Genomic DNA, 17,536 nt, shown 5'->3' with positions numbered 1-17,536 from the left:
CTGTTGGAGGTGCTGTCAAAACAACATAGAGCCATCTCACTACAAATCCTTTTCGTTATTTCCTCCCCAAATTTTATTTCTCAAAATTACTCTAGGGATAGACTCCTCGTGACAGACTTAGAATGCATTTGATTTTCATTAGCAATTTTATAACATATACTTTCATAAAGAACCAGTTTGATAAGGGCAAAATAGTTTCTGCTGGGTATTGAGGGTGGAGGGGGCGGAGTGGGCGGTAAGGGAGGGGGTGGGGGCAGGGGGGAGAAATGAACCAAGCCTTGTATGCACATATGAATAATAAAAGAAAAATGAAAAATAAAAATAAAAAAAAGAACCAGTTTGAATGGCCCTTAATATGCTTTTGTACAATTTTTAAAACCTCCAAACAACCGAGAAATCACACATCTGTAAAAACTTTGTATTTATCCGCTTTACCAAAGAAGCCTGAATCTAAGAATTAGGATTGTGATAGGCTATCAGTATTAAATTTTACAAATCTAATGTTTTTCAAACACCTGGGAATTATAACTACACAGTCAATTAAGTGGATGACATTATAAATTAATAAGGTAGTTGGGACTGAAGGCTGAATTTAATTATTGTAGCTTTATTCTTTGTGTAAGTGGATATAAGTCAGTGCCACATCTACCTACCAAATGCTGCTTAAGTTTGGACAGAAATTTATTCAGTATTTTTTCATGATGTTCTTGAAACCTCAAGAGTTTAGGAAAACCTTGGACAAAAAAGCCTAGAATACAAACATAAAAACAATACTTCAAAAACAATACCAACAAAAATCCCCAATTAAAAAATGCCACATTTCATTTGTAAGTATCAAAAAATAAAAGAAATATCCACTAATTATCAAGATATTTTCCTCCCCACTAAGGAAATAATTTTATGCAAACTTTGGGTAATGAACTTTCAGCTAGGATTTGTTTGCTAAAGATCATTATATCCTCTTAAATTATAAATGAAGACGGAACATATCTAAATGAAGAGGAAAACTGAGATGGTAGGAGGAAATGGAAACCGAACCCATGTGTAAGGTTGCCTTTCTTTTTATATATTAAGCCATATCTTAAATGACTGAATTTTTTTTTGCATTGTTCTCATCTTGACTATTTATCATTTTGTTCTAGCATTATTACACAAACCTTTTATTACTTTTCCAAGTTTAAACAATTTCACTAGTACATGTTTCCAAAGCTTTTAGTCACCTTTTAATCCTTTCTACTAATTATATTAAACATCAGTTAAAACATACAAGCACTATATGATCAATATTACATCAAAAATTATATTTTATCCCAACTGATTATGCAACATAATCTGTAAGATATCTAGGAGGTCATTAATTGTAAATGGTTAAGTTAGTACTGATTTGTGTATTAAATCATTGAACTTTACACATGTATTTTTATCCATAAGTTTCCTTTCAGATATTTACACAATTCATTTAAGAGGACATATATTCAATGGGCTTGATTCTCTACACCTGGTTTCTATGCAACTTTGAGAGACATTAATAAATGCTCAATGCCTTTTAAAAAAGAACCCAGGGGAAATGCATGTTATACATACTTTTCTTGGCTATTCATGATGTACAATAAATTGCTAATGCTTCTAAACTGTCTTTTAGATTTAAGGGAACTTATTTTGCTTCATTTAACTCAGTCTCTCAGATTTATTTTTTTCCTCCACAGACATGTTTCCAAAAACTGAATCTATGTTCCTTCAAGAACTCAAGGAGGGGCTCCAGTGGTAGAACTCCTGCCTAGCAAGTATGAGACCCTAAGTTCAAACCCCAGAACCACTTAAATAAAATAATATAAGAACTCGAGGAATACATTACTAGGAAATACCACTTTATAATTTAATGGGCAGAACTCTTTATTAACTAGATCTCAGTTTTTGAAGGTGTGCACAAAAATTTCCAAAGATAGATTCTTTTCCTCTCTCATTAGTATTTTCCAGTGAAAGAATTTCATTAAAAAGTCTGTATCTCTCTATCAGTGCCACTTTCATGGCTAATTTGATAAGAATAGGAGTTGGAAAATTTTCAAGAAAAGCCTAATTTTCAAAAAGTCAATGTACTTCAGTAATAGCTAGCTCAAAGAGGCTAAGATACCTAGCATTTCTTCACTTTTCACTAATACCCCATGTTTGACATTTTAAATCTCACCTTTTCCAGTCATTTAGCTTTGATTCCATACACTTATAAGAGCTATCACTTTCATATAGGAAATGCAAAGTGCAGAGGTAGCCTTTAATTATAAAATTTCATAGGCACACATAGAAACAAATATCTCTTAAGTACAAACTTAATAATGATCTACACTATACTGTAAGTGCAAATGTTAGCATAACTAATATTGCTTTATAGACTAGACTGGTGACACTAACTGCTAGCAAAGAGGTTTAAAAGAAATGATTATTTTCTAAAATTGGACAGTCTTCTACATAATTATATATCACTGAAATTGTAACACTCCATTGTACTTCATGACAGGTCAGCAAGACCACTGCACAGGAAGGCAAAATAAAGATAGATAAGGAAGAGTTCTTTTTCTTCAGGATGCCTTTTTAAATGATGCTGTTATTGGATAGCAACTCAATATAATAATATATCTCACTTTTGGAGTCAATTTATGGGATGCAAAGTGCCCAGAAACAGTTATCTTGGAGCTAATATGTGTTAAAATAATTGGCAAGGAACACTGAGAGACAGACAAAAGCAAGCAAACACACACACACATACATACAATACTCCCACAAAAGTCACAGTTAGCTTGTCAGATTTAATATATAATAATGACGGAAGACCATAATTTTAAAAATATTAAAATATTCTATGTGGCAGGTACCCTACCATGTAAAGCATAAATGTTCACAAAGTGAACTTAAGTGATCCATTCTTAGAGTAACTAATGTTAAAACTTTTAAATTTGATATTATCATACAGATGGCACTAGAAAAATAATTTTGCATTATGTGGACAAATGCCACTTTTATTTTCAAGACAAGTTGCAATTCAAACTCTCTAAAATAAAGTCTAATATGTATGCTTGACGAACATACGAAAACCAAAATATTATCCATGTTTTGAAATCTTAAATAATCAAGTACCCAAAACATGTTTTCAGTGTTTTACTTGAAATGAAATAAAACTATGGCTGGAGGAAGTAAATGCCACACATGAAATATAACACTATTTCATTCTCATGTACCTTTCCTTTAAACACCAAGTGTCATTTCTCAATTAATATTCTTGGACAAGGCATTACATATCACAATACCCAGTCAAATGTAACATTTCAAAGAAATGGTACATGCATTACTGACTAAAAGTTTTGCTTAAAAGGCATCTTTTACTTCTCCCAATAATATAGCTTCTCCTAAATTTCTTCAAATCTACATTAGTTTCTTTCGACTGAGGACAAACAAGAAAAGAATTTTAAAGTGTCAACAACAAATAACATATAATAATGTGTGTGCGTGTGTGTGTCTATGCTAGAAAAGACAAAAAACATCAACATGAAAAGAAAGTTTAGAAAAGTACAATAAAGTTGAAAGAAGAAATTAGTAACAAATACTAATTAACCAAATAAGTTATGACCTTACATTTGTTGTATACTAACCATCTTTGATTTTGTTTTTATTTGCCTTCCGCCCCCTCTTGTTTATTGTTTATGATAAGATATGGAGTTTTCTTACCATGCATGGCATGTTTGGGGCCTGAGAAGAGTTTGACCAGGGCCCAGAAGGCGTCTTCCTCATTCATATACATGAGGAGTAGAGCTGTGATTTGGCTCATCCCCTGACAGTACCCAACTTCCTAAAAGGCAAATGAGAACACAGAAACTGGGGAGTTTAAAATCAAATTACAGGTAAGGCATGTAGAAAAAGCTGATTATAAAGTCTCAGGAAATGCCTAGATCTATTACTTAGGGCAGTTATACAGATGAATATTACAATCTTTGCAGCACTATGCCACATATTACAAAGAATGAAACTATGCTCACAAATAAAGGTACAGGTGCAGATAAAGTCTGAACTTACCTTTAAAAAGTGTTTTCTGTTTGACAGTTATACTTTTTTTTAAGTACTAATATTTCTCAGTTCACTATTCCTCTTCTTTGCTAAGGTGATGCCACAACTGTCTTCTCCTACAATCCTGTTTATTGTCTTGTCTCCTCTGTTTCTGGGCCCTTAAGTAAACCCTTTTTGGGATGCCTATCTAGCCTATGCTCCCCTTTTAAGGACAACTACTCTCTTCATAGTTCTGGTTTATGATGTGGCCTTAGCGATTCAGGTTTATGCCATAGGAATACCAGCAGAAGAGGATGCCTGGTTTCACTGATCTAATGAGGCACTCTACTCTCTTTAGGAAATTTGAACAAAAACAGAAAGATCATAACCACATGGAGTGATGTACTTAAACAGCATAGTCACACCGAATCTGAGGGTGAAATTTTAGTCATGGAATAACTAGAAAGTAAACCAAGGAAACAATCTGGAGAGATAAACAGTGGAATAAATAGTTCACAAAGATAACTGGAAATACTACATGGCCACAGAGTGGGAGAAAAAGTGTAACATCCTTCTCACTGAATGCTGCTCACTTCACAGCTGCAGTTCGTAAGACGTCCAGCTATTGCTTCATTTCTGGGAGAAGCCCCATTAATAAATCTCTTTTTAACTTTCCCTGGTTTGAGTGAATTTCTGTTCTTATAATTTAAAAGGCTTTAGTTATAATAGAACTTATATATTCAAAGTTTCCAAGGTTATCCTTCCTGAAATCTAGCCAACAGGTATTTAACACTCATGTCAGGTCTTCCCCACCAAATTATCTTCTTCTCACAATGGTAAATGCCTTAAAAGCAGTATGTCTATTACCAAAGAGTTCATTCAGTCTACTCCCAGGACATCACTTTATAAATACTGAAAGGCAACTTCCTGGGAGTGATGAAGAGTTAGCAAGCTACCAAATTCCTGTCTCACCCTGCCCATTCCCAGTATTATGTGCTTAAAACAAAAAATAAAACAACCACCACAAAACATAATAGAACAAGAGGGAGAGACACAGTGAGTTCACAGGCATACTGTGGTGGTAGCTAGGTTTTTCACTTCCAAATCAGCTCTGCTCTAAGACACTAGGATTACCATAGGAGCAAAAAATGATCCACTATGGAGACCACCTGGTCCTGAGATGAAGAAATCTGTCGAGAAGGGCCTTGTTAGGCAGGGAATGCCAAAAGGAGCCTCCAGTTCCTCAGAATACCACTCAAAGAACTGGGCAGTAAGGCCCCAACTTACCGTATTATAAATAGAATATGCAGCAAGAACATGGAATAAGGATTGTTGCCTAGAGAAATAAAAATTTACATTAAACACAATTTAGTTATTTCAGATACTTTTCAAATTATAAACTTAAAACAATAGGCTGACTAGAAACAAATTATCCAGATAAAATTACTATTATAATAAAGAAATTATCCAAAGCTAAAACTGAAGTGATAGAACCTAAAGAATCTAAATTTGAGACTAGATAACATTCATTCTGGTAAGACTTTATATCAAAACAACAAAGGACTTCAGAATTTAATTTGTGGCCTTCTTTCATTGACTATCTTACTCTGAAATCATCCAAAGAGAAGCCACTAGCTTAACAGAACAAGGGAATGACCTTTTGAAGACTCAGTTACAGCACTAGCTGCATTCAATACCTGCTGTGCTGGGGCACTGACCTGGAGGAAGTCAGCCTCTGATGGATGGTGTTCTTTTCCTATACCTAGGATCCAGGGAATCTAAGACTCAGGGTGCAAGCAAGAATGCCAGCACTCTCTATTATTCCTAATGACTTTCTGAAAGTTTTTTGCTTCTTATCCCTACAATCTTTGCCTCTGGTAATATAGAGATCTTAGTTCCAAAAGGAGGAACACTTCTACCAGGAGACATAACAATGATTTCACTAAACTAGAAGTGAAAGCCCAGTCACTTTGGGCTTTTTATGCCTTAGTAGGCAAGAAGGGACTGTGCTGGTTAGGGTGACTGATCCTGATTTCTAAGGGGAGGGGAGTGGGTTGCTACTAAACAGTGGACATTAAGGAGCAATATACCTGGATTACAGGAGAACATCTGGGGAATCTCTTAGTATTATCAAGCCCTGTGATCAAAGTCAATGCAAAAACTACAAAAACCCAATTCAGGCAGGACAACTAATGGTCCAGTTTGGGTCATTCTACCATATAAAGAACTACAATAAATGGAGGTACTTGCTGAGAGGGCAAAGGGAATATGGAATACACGGTAGAAAAAGGTAGTTACAAATACCAGCTATGATCACATGATCAGTCATAGGACTAACTATAACTGTTACAAACACAAGTATTTTGATATGCCTGTTTATAATTATCATTTTTTCTTCTTTTATCATAGAAGCAGAAAGGTGACTATTATCCAAAGACCTGGCATCCTCTTGTTGAAAAAGGGTTAAGCATTTCAGTTCTAAGTAGAATAGTTGTATAACAAAGTATGACTTTGTTACTGTCTCATCTGTAAATTAAGAATGGTTTAAGGAAGGTCCAGGTGTGGTTCAGTGGTAAGAATGGTTTAAGGAAATGTGTGCAGGTACCAAGTTGACAAAGGTAGACTGTGATGGTCAGCTTCGGGTGTCAACTTGGCTAGGCTAAAATTCCCCATTATTCAAACACTGACTTATTTGTTGGTATGAACGTATTTTGTGGATGTGATTAAAACCCATGGTCTGTTGAACTGGAGTAGGGGAGCTTATGCTGGGGTAATCCTGGTTGGCTTGATTCAATCTGACTTCCCTGAAGAAATTTCACCTGAATGAATTTCAGCTCATGCCCAGGAGTTTTAGCCTGTCCTTCCTGACGGTCTGCTCAGTGTATTTTGAACTTGCCTAGTAGCCCCACAATTGGACAAGATCTCCTACTGATTTGTGTCACTGGTTGAACTCAGACTGATACACAAGTCTGAAAACTGTACTTTCCATTTATAAATTGTCACAGCAATGATATGGCAATGTGTAATACTTAGTGCCCTGTTAATCTCAGTTCATTAATTTCTCATTTTATTCATTTTCATTTTTAGTTTCATTTTTGCAGGAGGTCGAAGTTAGGTAATGTGTCACTGACAGTTTTCAAGTACACAAACCTCTCATTCTTTTCTTCAACTGTTAATTTATTTATTTTGAAACAGGGCATCCCCATGGAGCCCAGGCTGATATGGAACAAAAGACTGGCCTTGAACTTGCAATCCTCCTGCCTCCCAATATCTGTAACTTTTATTTACTATATTCCTAAGAATGCTAAAACCATAAAATGTTTTTTTATCAATTTTATAACACCTACTATGACATAGGTAAAAAAATTTAAGGTAAAGCAGATTCTAAATTTCACACAAAATGGACTCAAATGATCTACAAAAGCTGAAACCTCTAGGAGCTAAATAAAAATTAATAATCTATTCAAGATATTCTAAACACATTTTAACTTAATACAGACTTTGATAAAGACATTTATAAATGCTATTTACATTTTGTAATATTAAACTTTACTTACTTAACACCATATCTGTCTCTAAACATAATATGATCCCTAAATGTGCGGTTGACATCAAGGTCTATTTGTCTGATATCAGGTGAACAACCCCGTGCTCTGTGTTTTAATTTCTGAAGAAAAAGGAAAGAAAGCACATTTTTATGAAAATCACATGTTGAAAGTCTATGATAGATAGTAAAATGACTTATTAAAAACCTTTATTGGTTTAGGAAAAATCATTCCAATGGTTTAAAAAGAAAAACCAAAGAAACATAAAAAGGTACACAAAAAAAACCTTTCTCTTCTGTGCTCCCACCTATCCTACTCTCATCCCTTCCTTCTTCCCTCAACATTCCCTCCTATGGTTTAATACAGTCATATTTTCACTTAGGCCAGGGAACTTTTTGGAGTTTACATTACTAAGACTCTGACGAAGTTCTTCATGATTAAGCCACGGAGACTACTAGGATTTCCTTTTCCTTTTCAGCACAATATTCTTGCTTTCTTTGGAGCACATCATTCCCTTCCATCTTGATTTGCTTCATTTTCCACATCCTTGTAGCTAATTCTATTACAAAAGCACTATATACTGCATGAATCTCTGAAGATATTCCAAAAGTACAGCCACCAACTTCTTGTTGAAGACTCTCTCGTAGGACAGCTGGACCTGTACCTGCCTAGCTCAGGTCGGAGGACTTCTCTTCATCATCTTCTGGGCCTTTCCTTGATTTTGCTCTTGGCTTGGTCCTCTTGATTCTAGGGCTCACATCTTTGCTTTCTTGGTTTACTCCCTTGCTCTGCTCTCAAGAAACACATTGTCCAGTAGCTCCTGTGAAAGGGTTTGTAGGAGCTGAGTTCTTGAAACTTTGAATGTGTAATGATTCCCCTTCTCAATTAATTCTAAGTTGGAATATATTTTGTTCAAAAGGCACGGCACTTCAGTGTCTTCTGGCCTTCCATGTTGCTACTGAAATTCTTCTCTACATACAATCTATTTTGCTCTCTGGAAGCTGATAGGAGCTGCTCTTTCCGTTATCTAAAATTACCCATTTCACTACTTGATTTGGATCTATTTTCATCCAGAGTTGTTCACTTGATAAATACTTTCAATCTTAAAAATTCAATACCTCTCAGTTCTGAGATATTGTCTTCAATAACTCCTTTGTCAATTTGCTTATACTTCCTTTCCCTTATACCCATATTCTCTTTCTGGAACTTAATTATTATAGTGTGGGATCTCCTAGGCTATTAACTAATTTTCTGTATTACTTCCCATCTCTTTGTCTTTAAATTTTATTTTCTAGGAAGTTTCCTCAATTGTTATTTTTCACTAAGTTTTTTATTTCTATTATTTTTTATATTTGTAAGCTTTGTTGTTCTTGAATGTTCTTTCTATAGTTACCTACACTTGTTTATGGATGTGATACCTTTTTATTTTAATATTGACAGCTTCTAAAGTTCTCCTCTTGCTTTATAGTGCTTCTCTTTATTTATTTTTTTTGGTGGGGAGGCACTACTGAGTCTTGAACTCAGGGTCTCATGCTTGCTAGGCCTGCTAGACAGGCGCACTATCACTTGAGCCACTCCCATAGGCCTCTATATATTTCTTGTAAGTACTTTTTCCCATTTGTTTTCATTTGTCTTCCATGTTAGTCCCTTTCCTCAAATGAATAGCAATACTTGTCTTTTATTTAAAAGTGAGATACTAAACAAAGCTGTGTGCCTGGGTGGGGCTTCACAACAGAGGTCTTCATTGATGAGAGGTGATCTGGCCTGGCAGTTGCAGTGTGGTCTTGGAAGTCAGAATCTTTGGGTTTATTTTCTTGTGCTGGTCACAGTCCCCAGAGAAGTCTTTTCCAGCTCTGGTCAGGAAGGCAAGCACCTGGCTGCCAATATTCTTGAGGAAAAAAGCTGACCCGCTCAAAATCCAAAACATTCCATTCTTCTGCTTTGATGACAGTAACCCATCCTCAGCAATGTTAGGGCTGGCTTTCTGGTTTGATTTATCCTCCCAACCAGAAGCCTCCAGTCCTGGGCCAACACTAAGAGGAGACTTGGGGGTTCCAACTGCTTCTCAAAGAGACTTTTAACCACCTACATTCAACATCAGCTACATTTCCAAAGGAACCTACAAGTAGCCATTTTACCAAGCCTTGTGGAGATTTGAGGTATAAATCATCTTGCTTTTCCAATTTCCCATTGCCAGCACAGGATTAGTTTTCTCAGGTTTGCTACATTTACTAAATGCTTGTCTGCACTCTGCTTTCAAAAATTGGCAGCTGTTATCTCTTCTGCCATTTTCTTATTCCTTGTGGGTTTGTCTTTTTAAAAACTCTGCTGTCAATTTAATGACATTTCAGGAGGAGAGGGAGCTAAATTATGGATATGTTTAATTACCACGGTTAACAAGATAGTAGATAAAAATGTATATTAATTTGTACTTAACCAAGTTTAAGTAAAAATAAGCATATACATACATATTAATATTAGTCCATTTACTCCGTTCTGGTAATACAGATTTCTGCTAAAATCAATTTCAATAAATACACATTAAAACAAAACTTAATTCCTGACTTAAGCTGAAAGTAGAATAAAGGTTGTTCGAATATGCCTGGCATGTTATATATATGTGGCATGTAAGTATGCATGTTAAGTATACATATGTATTTTAGTGTACTGAGTTGGGAACTCTGAGAACGGCACCTTCTATAGCTTTTTAAACACAAAGAGTAGGCTTGAGGTATGGTTCAGTGGTAGAATACTTCACTAGCATGGCAGAGGCCCTACTTTACATCCCAGCTCAGCAAAATAATCAAAACAAAACATGAAAGGTAACCAGAGTATGTTCCAGAGTTCTGAAGACAGAGGAAGATATTTGTAGTACTATATTAGAATCATATAACTGCTAACATATAAATAATGTTATTTCTGATATAAGTTGGTACAGAAGACATTGTAAAAATCTACCTTTAAAAATAATAATCTGCACATATTTGGTCTTTTAGTATTTTTTTTAAAGGTAATGTTCAAGTTCAGAGGTTTTAGTTATTGTTCATAGGTCTCTGGTAAAAGATGAGATGTTGAAACATTGGAAAAAAATGTTTGACAAGACATGATAAAAAATGCCTTAAAATAAAATTTAGTTGGAAGTGAGATAATCCAAACACATCTACAATACCAGCTTCTTTTGAGAATAAGAAAGTCCATCACACAAAAAAAAGGCCTTTAGACAGAAGAAAAGCCCAGCTAAGTTGGTGAAAAAAAATAATAGGCTGGAAATGTTATTTATGACCTAAACTATTTACAAGCTAGTGCACGAATACAGTAAATCAAGGGTGTTTCTTGCATTCTGAAAGAAAGGAGGTAAACAGTCTCTACTATTATTCTAGAGACTGAATGGGTTGAGCTCTGTATCACAATATAAGAATAAATATGTTGTCTAAAAGAAGTAAGATCTAATGAACCTATAAGCCTAAATCAGAAGTACAGTGGAAGAAAATGAGGAGTAACTCTGTTGAGTTTGCCTGCCAGATTACCAAGAGAGACTAAAGCTGTAGAGAAGTTTGTCATCAACTATGGATTGACCCTGACCTTCTACTATAAGGTGCACTGCTAGACATAACAGAGACAGATATAAGTGAGATCAATTAAAAGAAGAGGAAAAGGCAGTAGGTAAGAGTATTGGCTCAGGAGCCCAACAGCCTGAGTTTTAAATCCTATCTCTGCCCTTGCTAACCCTGGGGTAAAAAGTTCCTTAACTTCACTAAGCTCAATTTCCTCATATGTAAAATGAAAGCAACAACAATAAAAATCTCCTTGTTGATGTTATTGCAAGAATTAAATGAGGAAGTTCACATAGAGCACTCAGATAGTACCCGCACATAAAAGTACCCCCCCTCAAAGTAGGTACAGTATTTTTAAAAACACATCAATATAGTTTCAAGTTAAAACCAATTTTATCCAAATTGAAGGGAAGGGATTAGAAAAGGAATTTACAATGTGCCTTGAAAACTCATCTCTGTTTTCCCTCCCTTTTGGGAAAAAAGCTCCCCTCAGATACCTCCTATTCCATGAAGACTTCTGAACAATAAAGGTGATTTCTTTCTTTCAGTCAAGAAAGAAAGATTTCTTTCAATTAGCCAAGTTTTTTAATTTTACACTTTTACAGTATCTGTCACATACTAACTCGTATTAAGCATTTGTATGTAATCATGTCTCCTCCAACAGAACAGTGTCTTCACACAGTGTACCTATCCATCTTGTGGGAGCTTCAGAACATCACACAGCGCTTCATTCCAAGAAAGGATGTGCAAGTCATCAGGCGAACTTGAAGGACAACAAAGAATTTCATCCAACTGAGAAAAAGCTTGGTAGATTAAGAGAAGGTTGTTTTACTACCACTGAAGATCCAGTTCATAGAGATGTGTGCAGTGAAGTGTATACCACTTTCAGGGAGAGAGAGGAAGAGATGAGGAAAGAGAGAGGTGTCAGGAATGGAAGACTTGGTTAAATTAGGATGCTAGGTAAACAGTAAAAGAAATGTTTATGAAAATATTGAAAATTATAAGTTTGAAAGCACTAGTGGTTAAATAATTTGTAGTTGCTATCAGTTTTTTACTAAATGGTTCTTTTATTTACTGATCATTGGATAACTGTATTCGATGTACAAAAACCTAAAATGTAACAAAAATTGTATTTTACTGCTAACAGGTACACTGGGTTGAAGAGTGTCCCCACAAAATTCATGGCCATCCAAACCCTGTGATTGTGGTCTTACTTGGAAGTAGAGTCTTTGAAGATGTAGTCAAGTTAAGATGAGGTCATACTAGATTAGAGTGAACCCTGACTATAATGACCTCATCAGGAAAGACAGAGACACAGTAACAGAGGGAAGAAGGTACTGTGACAAAGGAGGCAGAGAAGGACAGACACAGATGCAATCTAAGGAATGTTAAGAAATTCTAGCAACTACCAGAAGCTAGGAAGGGACAGGAAGGATGATTCTTCCTAGAGCCTTGAGAGATAGCTTGGTCCTACTGCTCACTACATTTCAGACCTCTAACCTTTAGAATTGTGAGAGAGCAAATAACTGTTGTTTAAGTCACCCAGATTGTGGTACTTGGTTATAGCAAGGAAACAAACGCAGTATAAAAAAGAAATTTCTACTTTCATTAAATTTCTATATTCATAAATTAATCAAATATTTATTCAGTGCTTACCATATACTAGGCACATACTATCTCAGACACACTTCATTTTGAGCAGTGGCTTTAAAACTATGGCACTAAAAGCAAATACCTAATCAACAAAAATAATGTGAAACCCTAACATCCTGAGACATAAACTCAGAGTCTGTATAAAGCCAAACAGCTAAATTTTTAAAATCTTCTATTCACAAAATATTAGTAACTCTTTAACTAGTACTTATTTCCTTTTACCTTGGTGAAATTTCACCTGAATACATACACAAAAAAAGAAAAGAAAAATACCAAAAGAATACCAAAGTAACTTTTATAATTGGTTTTGGCTTTAAACTATAAATAATTCCTTTTTAATTCCATTTTAAGTTATTCTATTTATATTTTCAAAGGAACAAAGTTCAAAAATCTAAGGGTCTAAGATTCTTAGCTGTAAATTTCTCCTTTCAAAGGTTAATATAAAACTTAGTTTTAGAAAGGGTATAGCTGAGATGACAAGGAGATAAATTTAATATATTTACTAAGGAAAGCATTACTGATCACTCAGTCAAAAGTTTAACTTTTTATTAATAAATAATAAAATTTAATTATCTTGGGGGGAAATCCTCCTTTTTTCAGCCTTATAGAAGAATCACACAGGCAGGTATTGCATAAACTGAATTGTGCTGTTATTCTCCCATAAACTCTAAAAATGTCATGAAAAATCTCTTTACTGATAATACAATCAACAGTTCATTTTTCCTACAAATATGCCTCAACATTGATGGATCATTGTAAGTATTTTGATTGATCATTTCCTCAAAAACACAACATAATTTTAATATAATTTCAAGTGATGATTAATCTAATCACCTTGAAAGCTAAATTATTTTGCTTCTTAATTTCAAAGTAACAGTTAGGTTAGCTACTCACACTATAAAGATCTCTTGTTTCTTCTTTCATTTTAGGGATCTCAAGAAGGAGAGCCCACACTTCACCTCGGAGCTGGAGTGGGATTCCTTTGTAAATTCTCCTATGAAACTGATCACAAGATAAAGAAACTAGAGGTTAAAAATCAGATAAAAGCTTGAAGTAGTCTCTCCAACCAATCCAATTAATATTTGCTAATACTTTGTTTTCAGGGTATCCATGACAATTAATTGATACATTTTAATAGTTGGTACATTTAGATTCTGTCATCTCCTTCAAATCCTAAAAGGGAGACGCAGACACAGAAGGAGAACATAAACAAGAAAATGTCAACAATACTCAGTACATTAGTGTGTTTATACCATACAAACCGGTCCCTGAAGAGGCATGAAAGCATAGTCAATGCTCTTTGGTAAGTTATGAACATTTTACAAGTTCCCTTCTTATATAATTTCTTCCTTTCCCTCCTCCATCCACCATTCAATTAGAAGGTGCATTGAAATAGTAAAAAGGGTGCATTGTGCCAAAAGTGTCCTTATGAAGTGTACTATTTAACCTCTAATTTCTTTCCTACCACTTTTTCCCTGGGGACCTCTAACAGCTGGAGCTCCTTCCCATCCATCTCTTCAGTTCTTTCATACATTCCTTCTACCCTCTCCCCAACACACAATGTGTGTCCTTCTCCTCCCTCCCTCCTTCCTTCCCTCCTTTTTTTCTATTCTTCATATTTCTTTGGGAAAATTTTTGTCCTTAAATGCTATCAAATCTATCTGATCCAACAAAATAGCAATAAATCTTTATTGAAGGAAAATATCACTTTTGAATGAAATTAGGCATGTCAACAGTATCATCAAATACTTGGGTCCTTGAAAAGTGTACTGCCATTGCCTAAAGAATCTTAAGATCCAAAATTCTTCTCATTCTTCTTGTATTTGCAATTTCCTCAATTGCAATTATTCTAAATAACATACTTAACTGTTAAGGTCATTACAATGCATTGCATATAACACTTTGAAGTTTAAAAGTAGACGTCCACACAAACAAATGAAGACAGAAGCCCTTAAGATACAAAGTAAGAACCAGTACACAATGACCTTTATCATCAGGATACAGGTTGCTGAGTATCCTTTACTTGAAATGCCTGTAACTGAATGCCTGCAATTTTTTTCAGATTTTTGAGTATCTGCGTATACATAATGAGCTATCTTGGAGATGGGACCTAAGTATTAACATCAAATTCCTTTCTGTTTTATATACACCTTACACACACGGCCTGAAAGTAATTTTGCTCAATCCTTTTAGTGTGCCTGTTTATTGACTGTGATTGTTCACATGAGGTCAGGTGTGGAATTATCCACTTGCAGCATCATGTTGGTGTCCAGAAAGTTTTGAATTCTGGAGCACTGTGGATCTCATATTTTCAGATTAGGGATGGTCAACCTGCAATGTATTTCAATAGTATAGCAAAAAAAAAACAGATGCAAGTTTTAATAATTAAGTAAATTATAACAAGGTTAAATAACTTGCTCCAAAGCAAACAGAAGATGTTACCAATTAGAAAAAGATAACTGATTTTATAGTTCATATAACATAAAGAGCATCCTTTTTATGACCACAGCACATTGTTTTTGCCCAACTGGACTTCCTAAATTACATGTAATAGTAAAAAGAAAATATTAAGAAAATCCAAGAGCATAAAACATTTCTTAATGATAATATAATTATACCCAAAACTTAAAAGGAATAAAAAAATGATGCCTCTGGAATCTAAGCTCTAAGAGGTAATGAAACCAAGCATGTACATTAAATCATGTATAGCATAAAAACAATGGAGTTGTGATATTCTAAAATAAGAAATTTTGAATTATGCTTATGGATTTTCAAATTTGAGCTGGCCCTTCCTGTCCATGGGTTATCTGTGAACCCAACCAATCACAGATAAAAACTACTTGGAACAAAAATACATCTGTTCTGCAAATGTGCATAATTATTTTCCTTGCATTATTCTCTAAACAACAGAGTATAACAACTATTCACTTAGAATTTACATTTAGTCTAAAGATGATGTAAAGTATTTGGGAGGATGTATGCAGGTTATATGGAAATACTCCACCATTTTATATAAGGGACCTAAGCATCCATGGTCCTCCACAGACACTGAGGGATGATTATAGTTACATGACTGACTTATTATGGCTATATATCTTTCCTCACAAATTTTCAATTATCACAGTTTTAGAAATTTTATAAAACAAAGTAGGAATTATATCAAAGCACAACAGTTATGTTAAAATTTCCTTATTTCCTAAAGCAGTAGTCTTCCTTACATTTGTTACCAATATTCCATTAACAAGCGACATTTTCTATTTTCTAGAACAACCCTGCAACATAGGCACAAGAGGTGCTTTTCCACCCTACATGGAAAGAAAACAAGGTACAGAAAAGTGGGTGGCCCTGAACAGAGTTCCACCTTTTTATTCCTAATTCAAACCAAACCACACTTCCTCCTGGAAATTAACAGATTTAAGGAGCAGCAGAAAGTGAGTGGTGCCAACTCACCAATGAACATCATTCATTCATTCTAAAATAAAACTGTAATAAATTCCTACTTTATGGCTAATATTTCTGGTACAACAGCTAGAAACAAGAACAAGTTCTGTGGAGCTCATAGTAAAGTTGAAAAAATAAACATGTAAGCAGATAATTATACTTAAATAGATAATCCTTTCTAATACAATATAGTCACATACACAAACAGCTAGCCGAGCTGAGCATTGTACCCTGGTAGAGACAGACTCCCCAGGAGGCCAGAGTGTTAAAGGAGAACAATAGTCATCCTACAGTTCAATCTGCAGGAGGCATTTTCAGGGGGTGATTAGTCCTTATATGAATATACAGTTCTGAAGGGAAATCAGAAACAATATAGAGATAAAGATGTTGGGGGTGAGGGCAGTGAATCTGCTGTGGCACCACTTCTTATTTATCCAGCAAATGGCTCTCATCCTGAGACTTTAGCAGAGATAATGCAGGAAGGGAGGAACTAATTCTATGTGTGAGGGTTGGGAAACTTTTTCTTTAGAGAAAATGACAATAAACTCAATACTGAAGGATATACATGAATGTGTCAAGAAGAGGAAATGAAGGTGGAAACAGTTGAGCATAATGATGAATTATACAGTAACAACAGTTCTTTTATTTTTATTGTTGTGCTGGGATTACATTGTGGCCTTTACAAAAGTTCTTGCAATATATCAAATATATCACAGTTGAATTCACCCCCACCATCATTCTCCTTTATCCCTCCCCCCCTACCCATTCCTGGAATAGTTTCAACATGTCTCATTTTTCCACTTACATACATGTGTACTCAGTATTTGCACTATATTCACCCTCCTCCCATGCACTTTTCTGACCCCCTCCCCCTTCCACTGATACCAATCCCAGATAGAACCTGTTCTACCCTCCTGTTCTCCAATCTTGTTAAAAAAAAATTTATTTTCTTTGTTTGTTTAAGATAGCTATACATGGAGCTTCTTTGTGACATTTCCATGTATATATGTATTATAAACCAAATAACAATAGTTATTTTCTGATTGTCTGTTATGAGCCAATACTACGCTGTGTTTCTAAGTCAACTTAGTCCTTACAGTATTACTACATCCTTAAAGAAGTAGGTAATATTATCATCATGTCCATTCTATAAATGAGAAAACTAAGACATAGAAAGGTTAAGTAACTAATAACTCAGAGTAAACTATATCATAAGAATTCAAATTTATTGTCTAATTTCAGAACACAGTCTCAACAACCATGATATGGAACCTATGTATGTTGGATTTTAACAATACTGCAATTTGAAAA

The 17,536-nt window shown here is 34.8% G+C and overlaps 1 protein-coding gene across 18 annotated transcripts in view; it reads right to left on the bottom strand.

The window, feature by feature from the left end:
* Usp6nl (USP6 N-terminal like) overlaps positions 1-17,536 on the bottom strand; it is a 226,794-nt gene that overhangs the window by 32,413 nt on the left and 176,845 nt on the right. For all 18 annotated transcript variants that reach the window (XM_074056661.1, XM_074056664.1, XM_074056662.1 and 15 more), the window contains 5 exons: positions 13,679-13,786; positions 7,590-7,699; positions 5,320-5,368; positions 3,718-3,838; positions 654-748 (listed from right to left, as the gene is read on the bottom strand). In XM_074056661.1, coding sequence (XP_073912762.1) covers positions 654-748; positions 3,718-3,838; positions 5,320-5,368; positions 7,590-7,699; positions 13,679-13,786 — 483 coding nt within the window. The remainder of the gene's footprint in view (positions 1-653; positions 749-3,717; positions 3,839-5,319; positions 5,369-7,589; positions 7,700-13,678; positions 13,787-17,536) is intronic.

The sequence above is a fragment of the Castor canadensis genome, chromosome 15 (genome assembly GCF_047511655.1).
Source record: "Castor canadensis chromosome 15, mCasCan1.hap1v2, whole genome shotgun sequence".
In the NCBI taxonomy this organism is placed as follows: domain Eukaryota; kingdom Metazoa; phylum Chordata; class Mammalia; order Rodentia; family Castoridae; genus Castor; species Castor canadensis.
The sequence above is the reverse complement of the archived record's forward strand: the minus strand, read 5'-3'. Positions and strand labels throughout refer to the sequence as shown.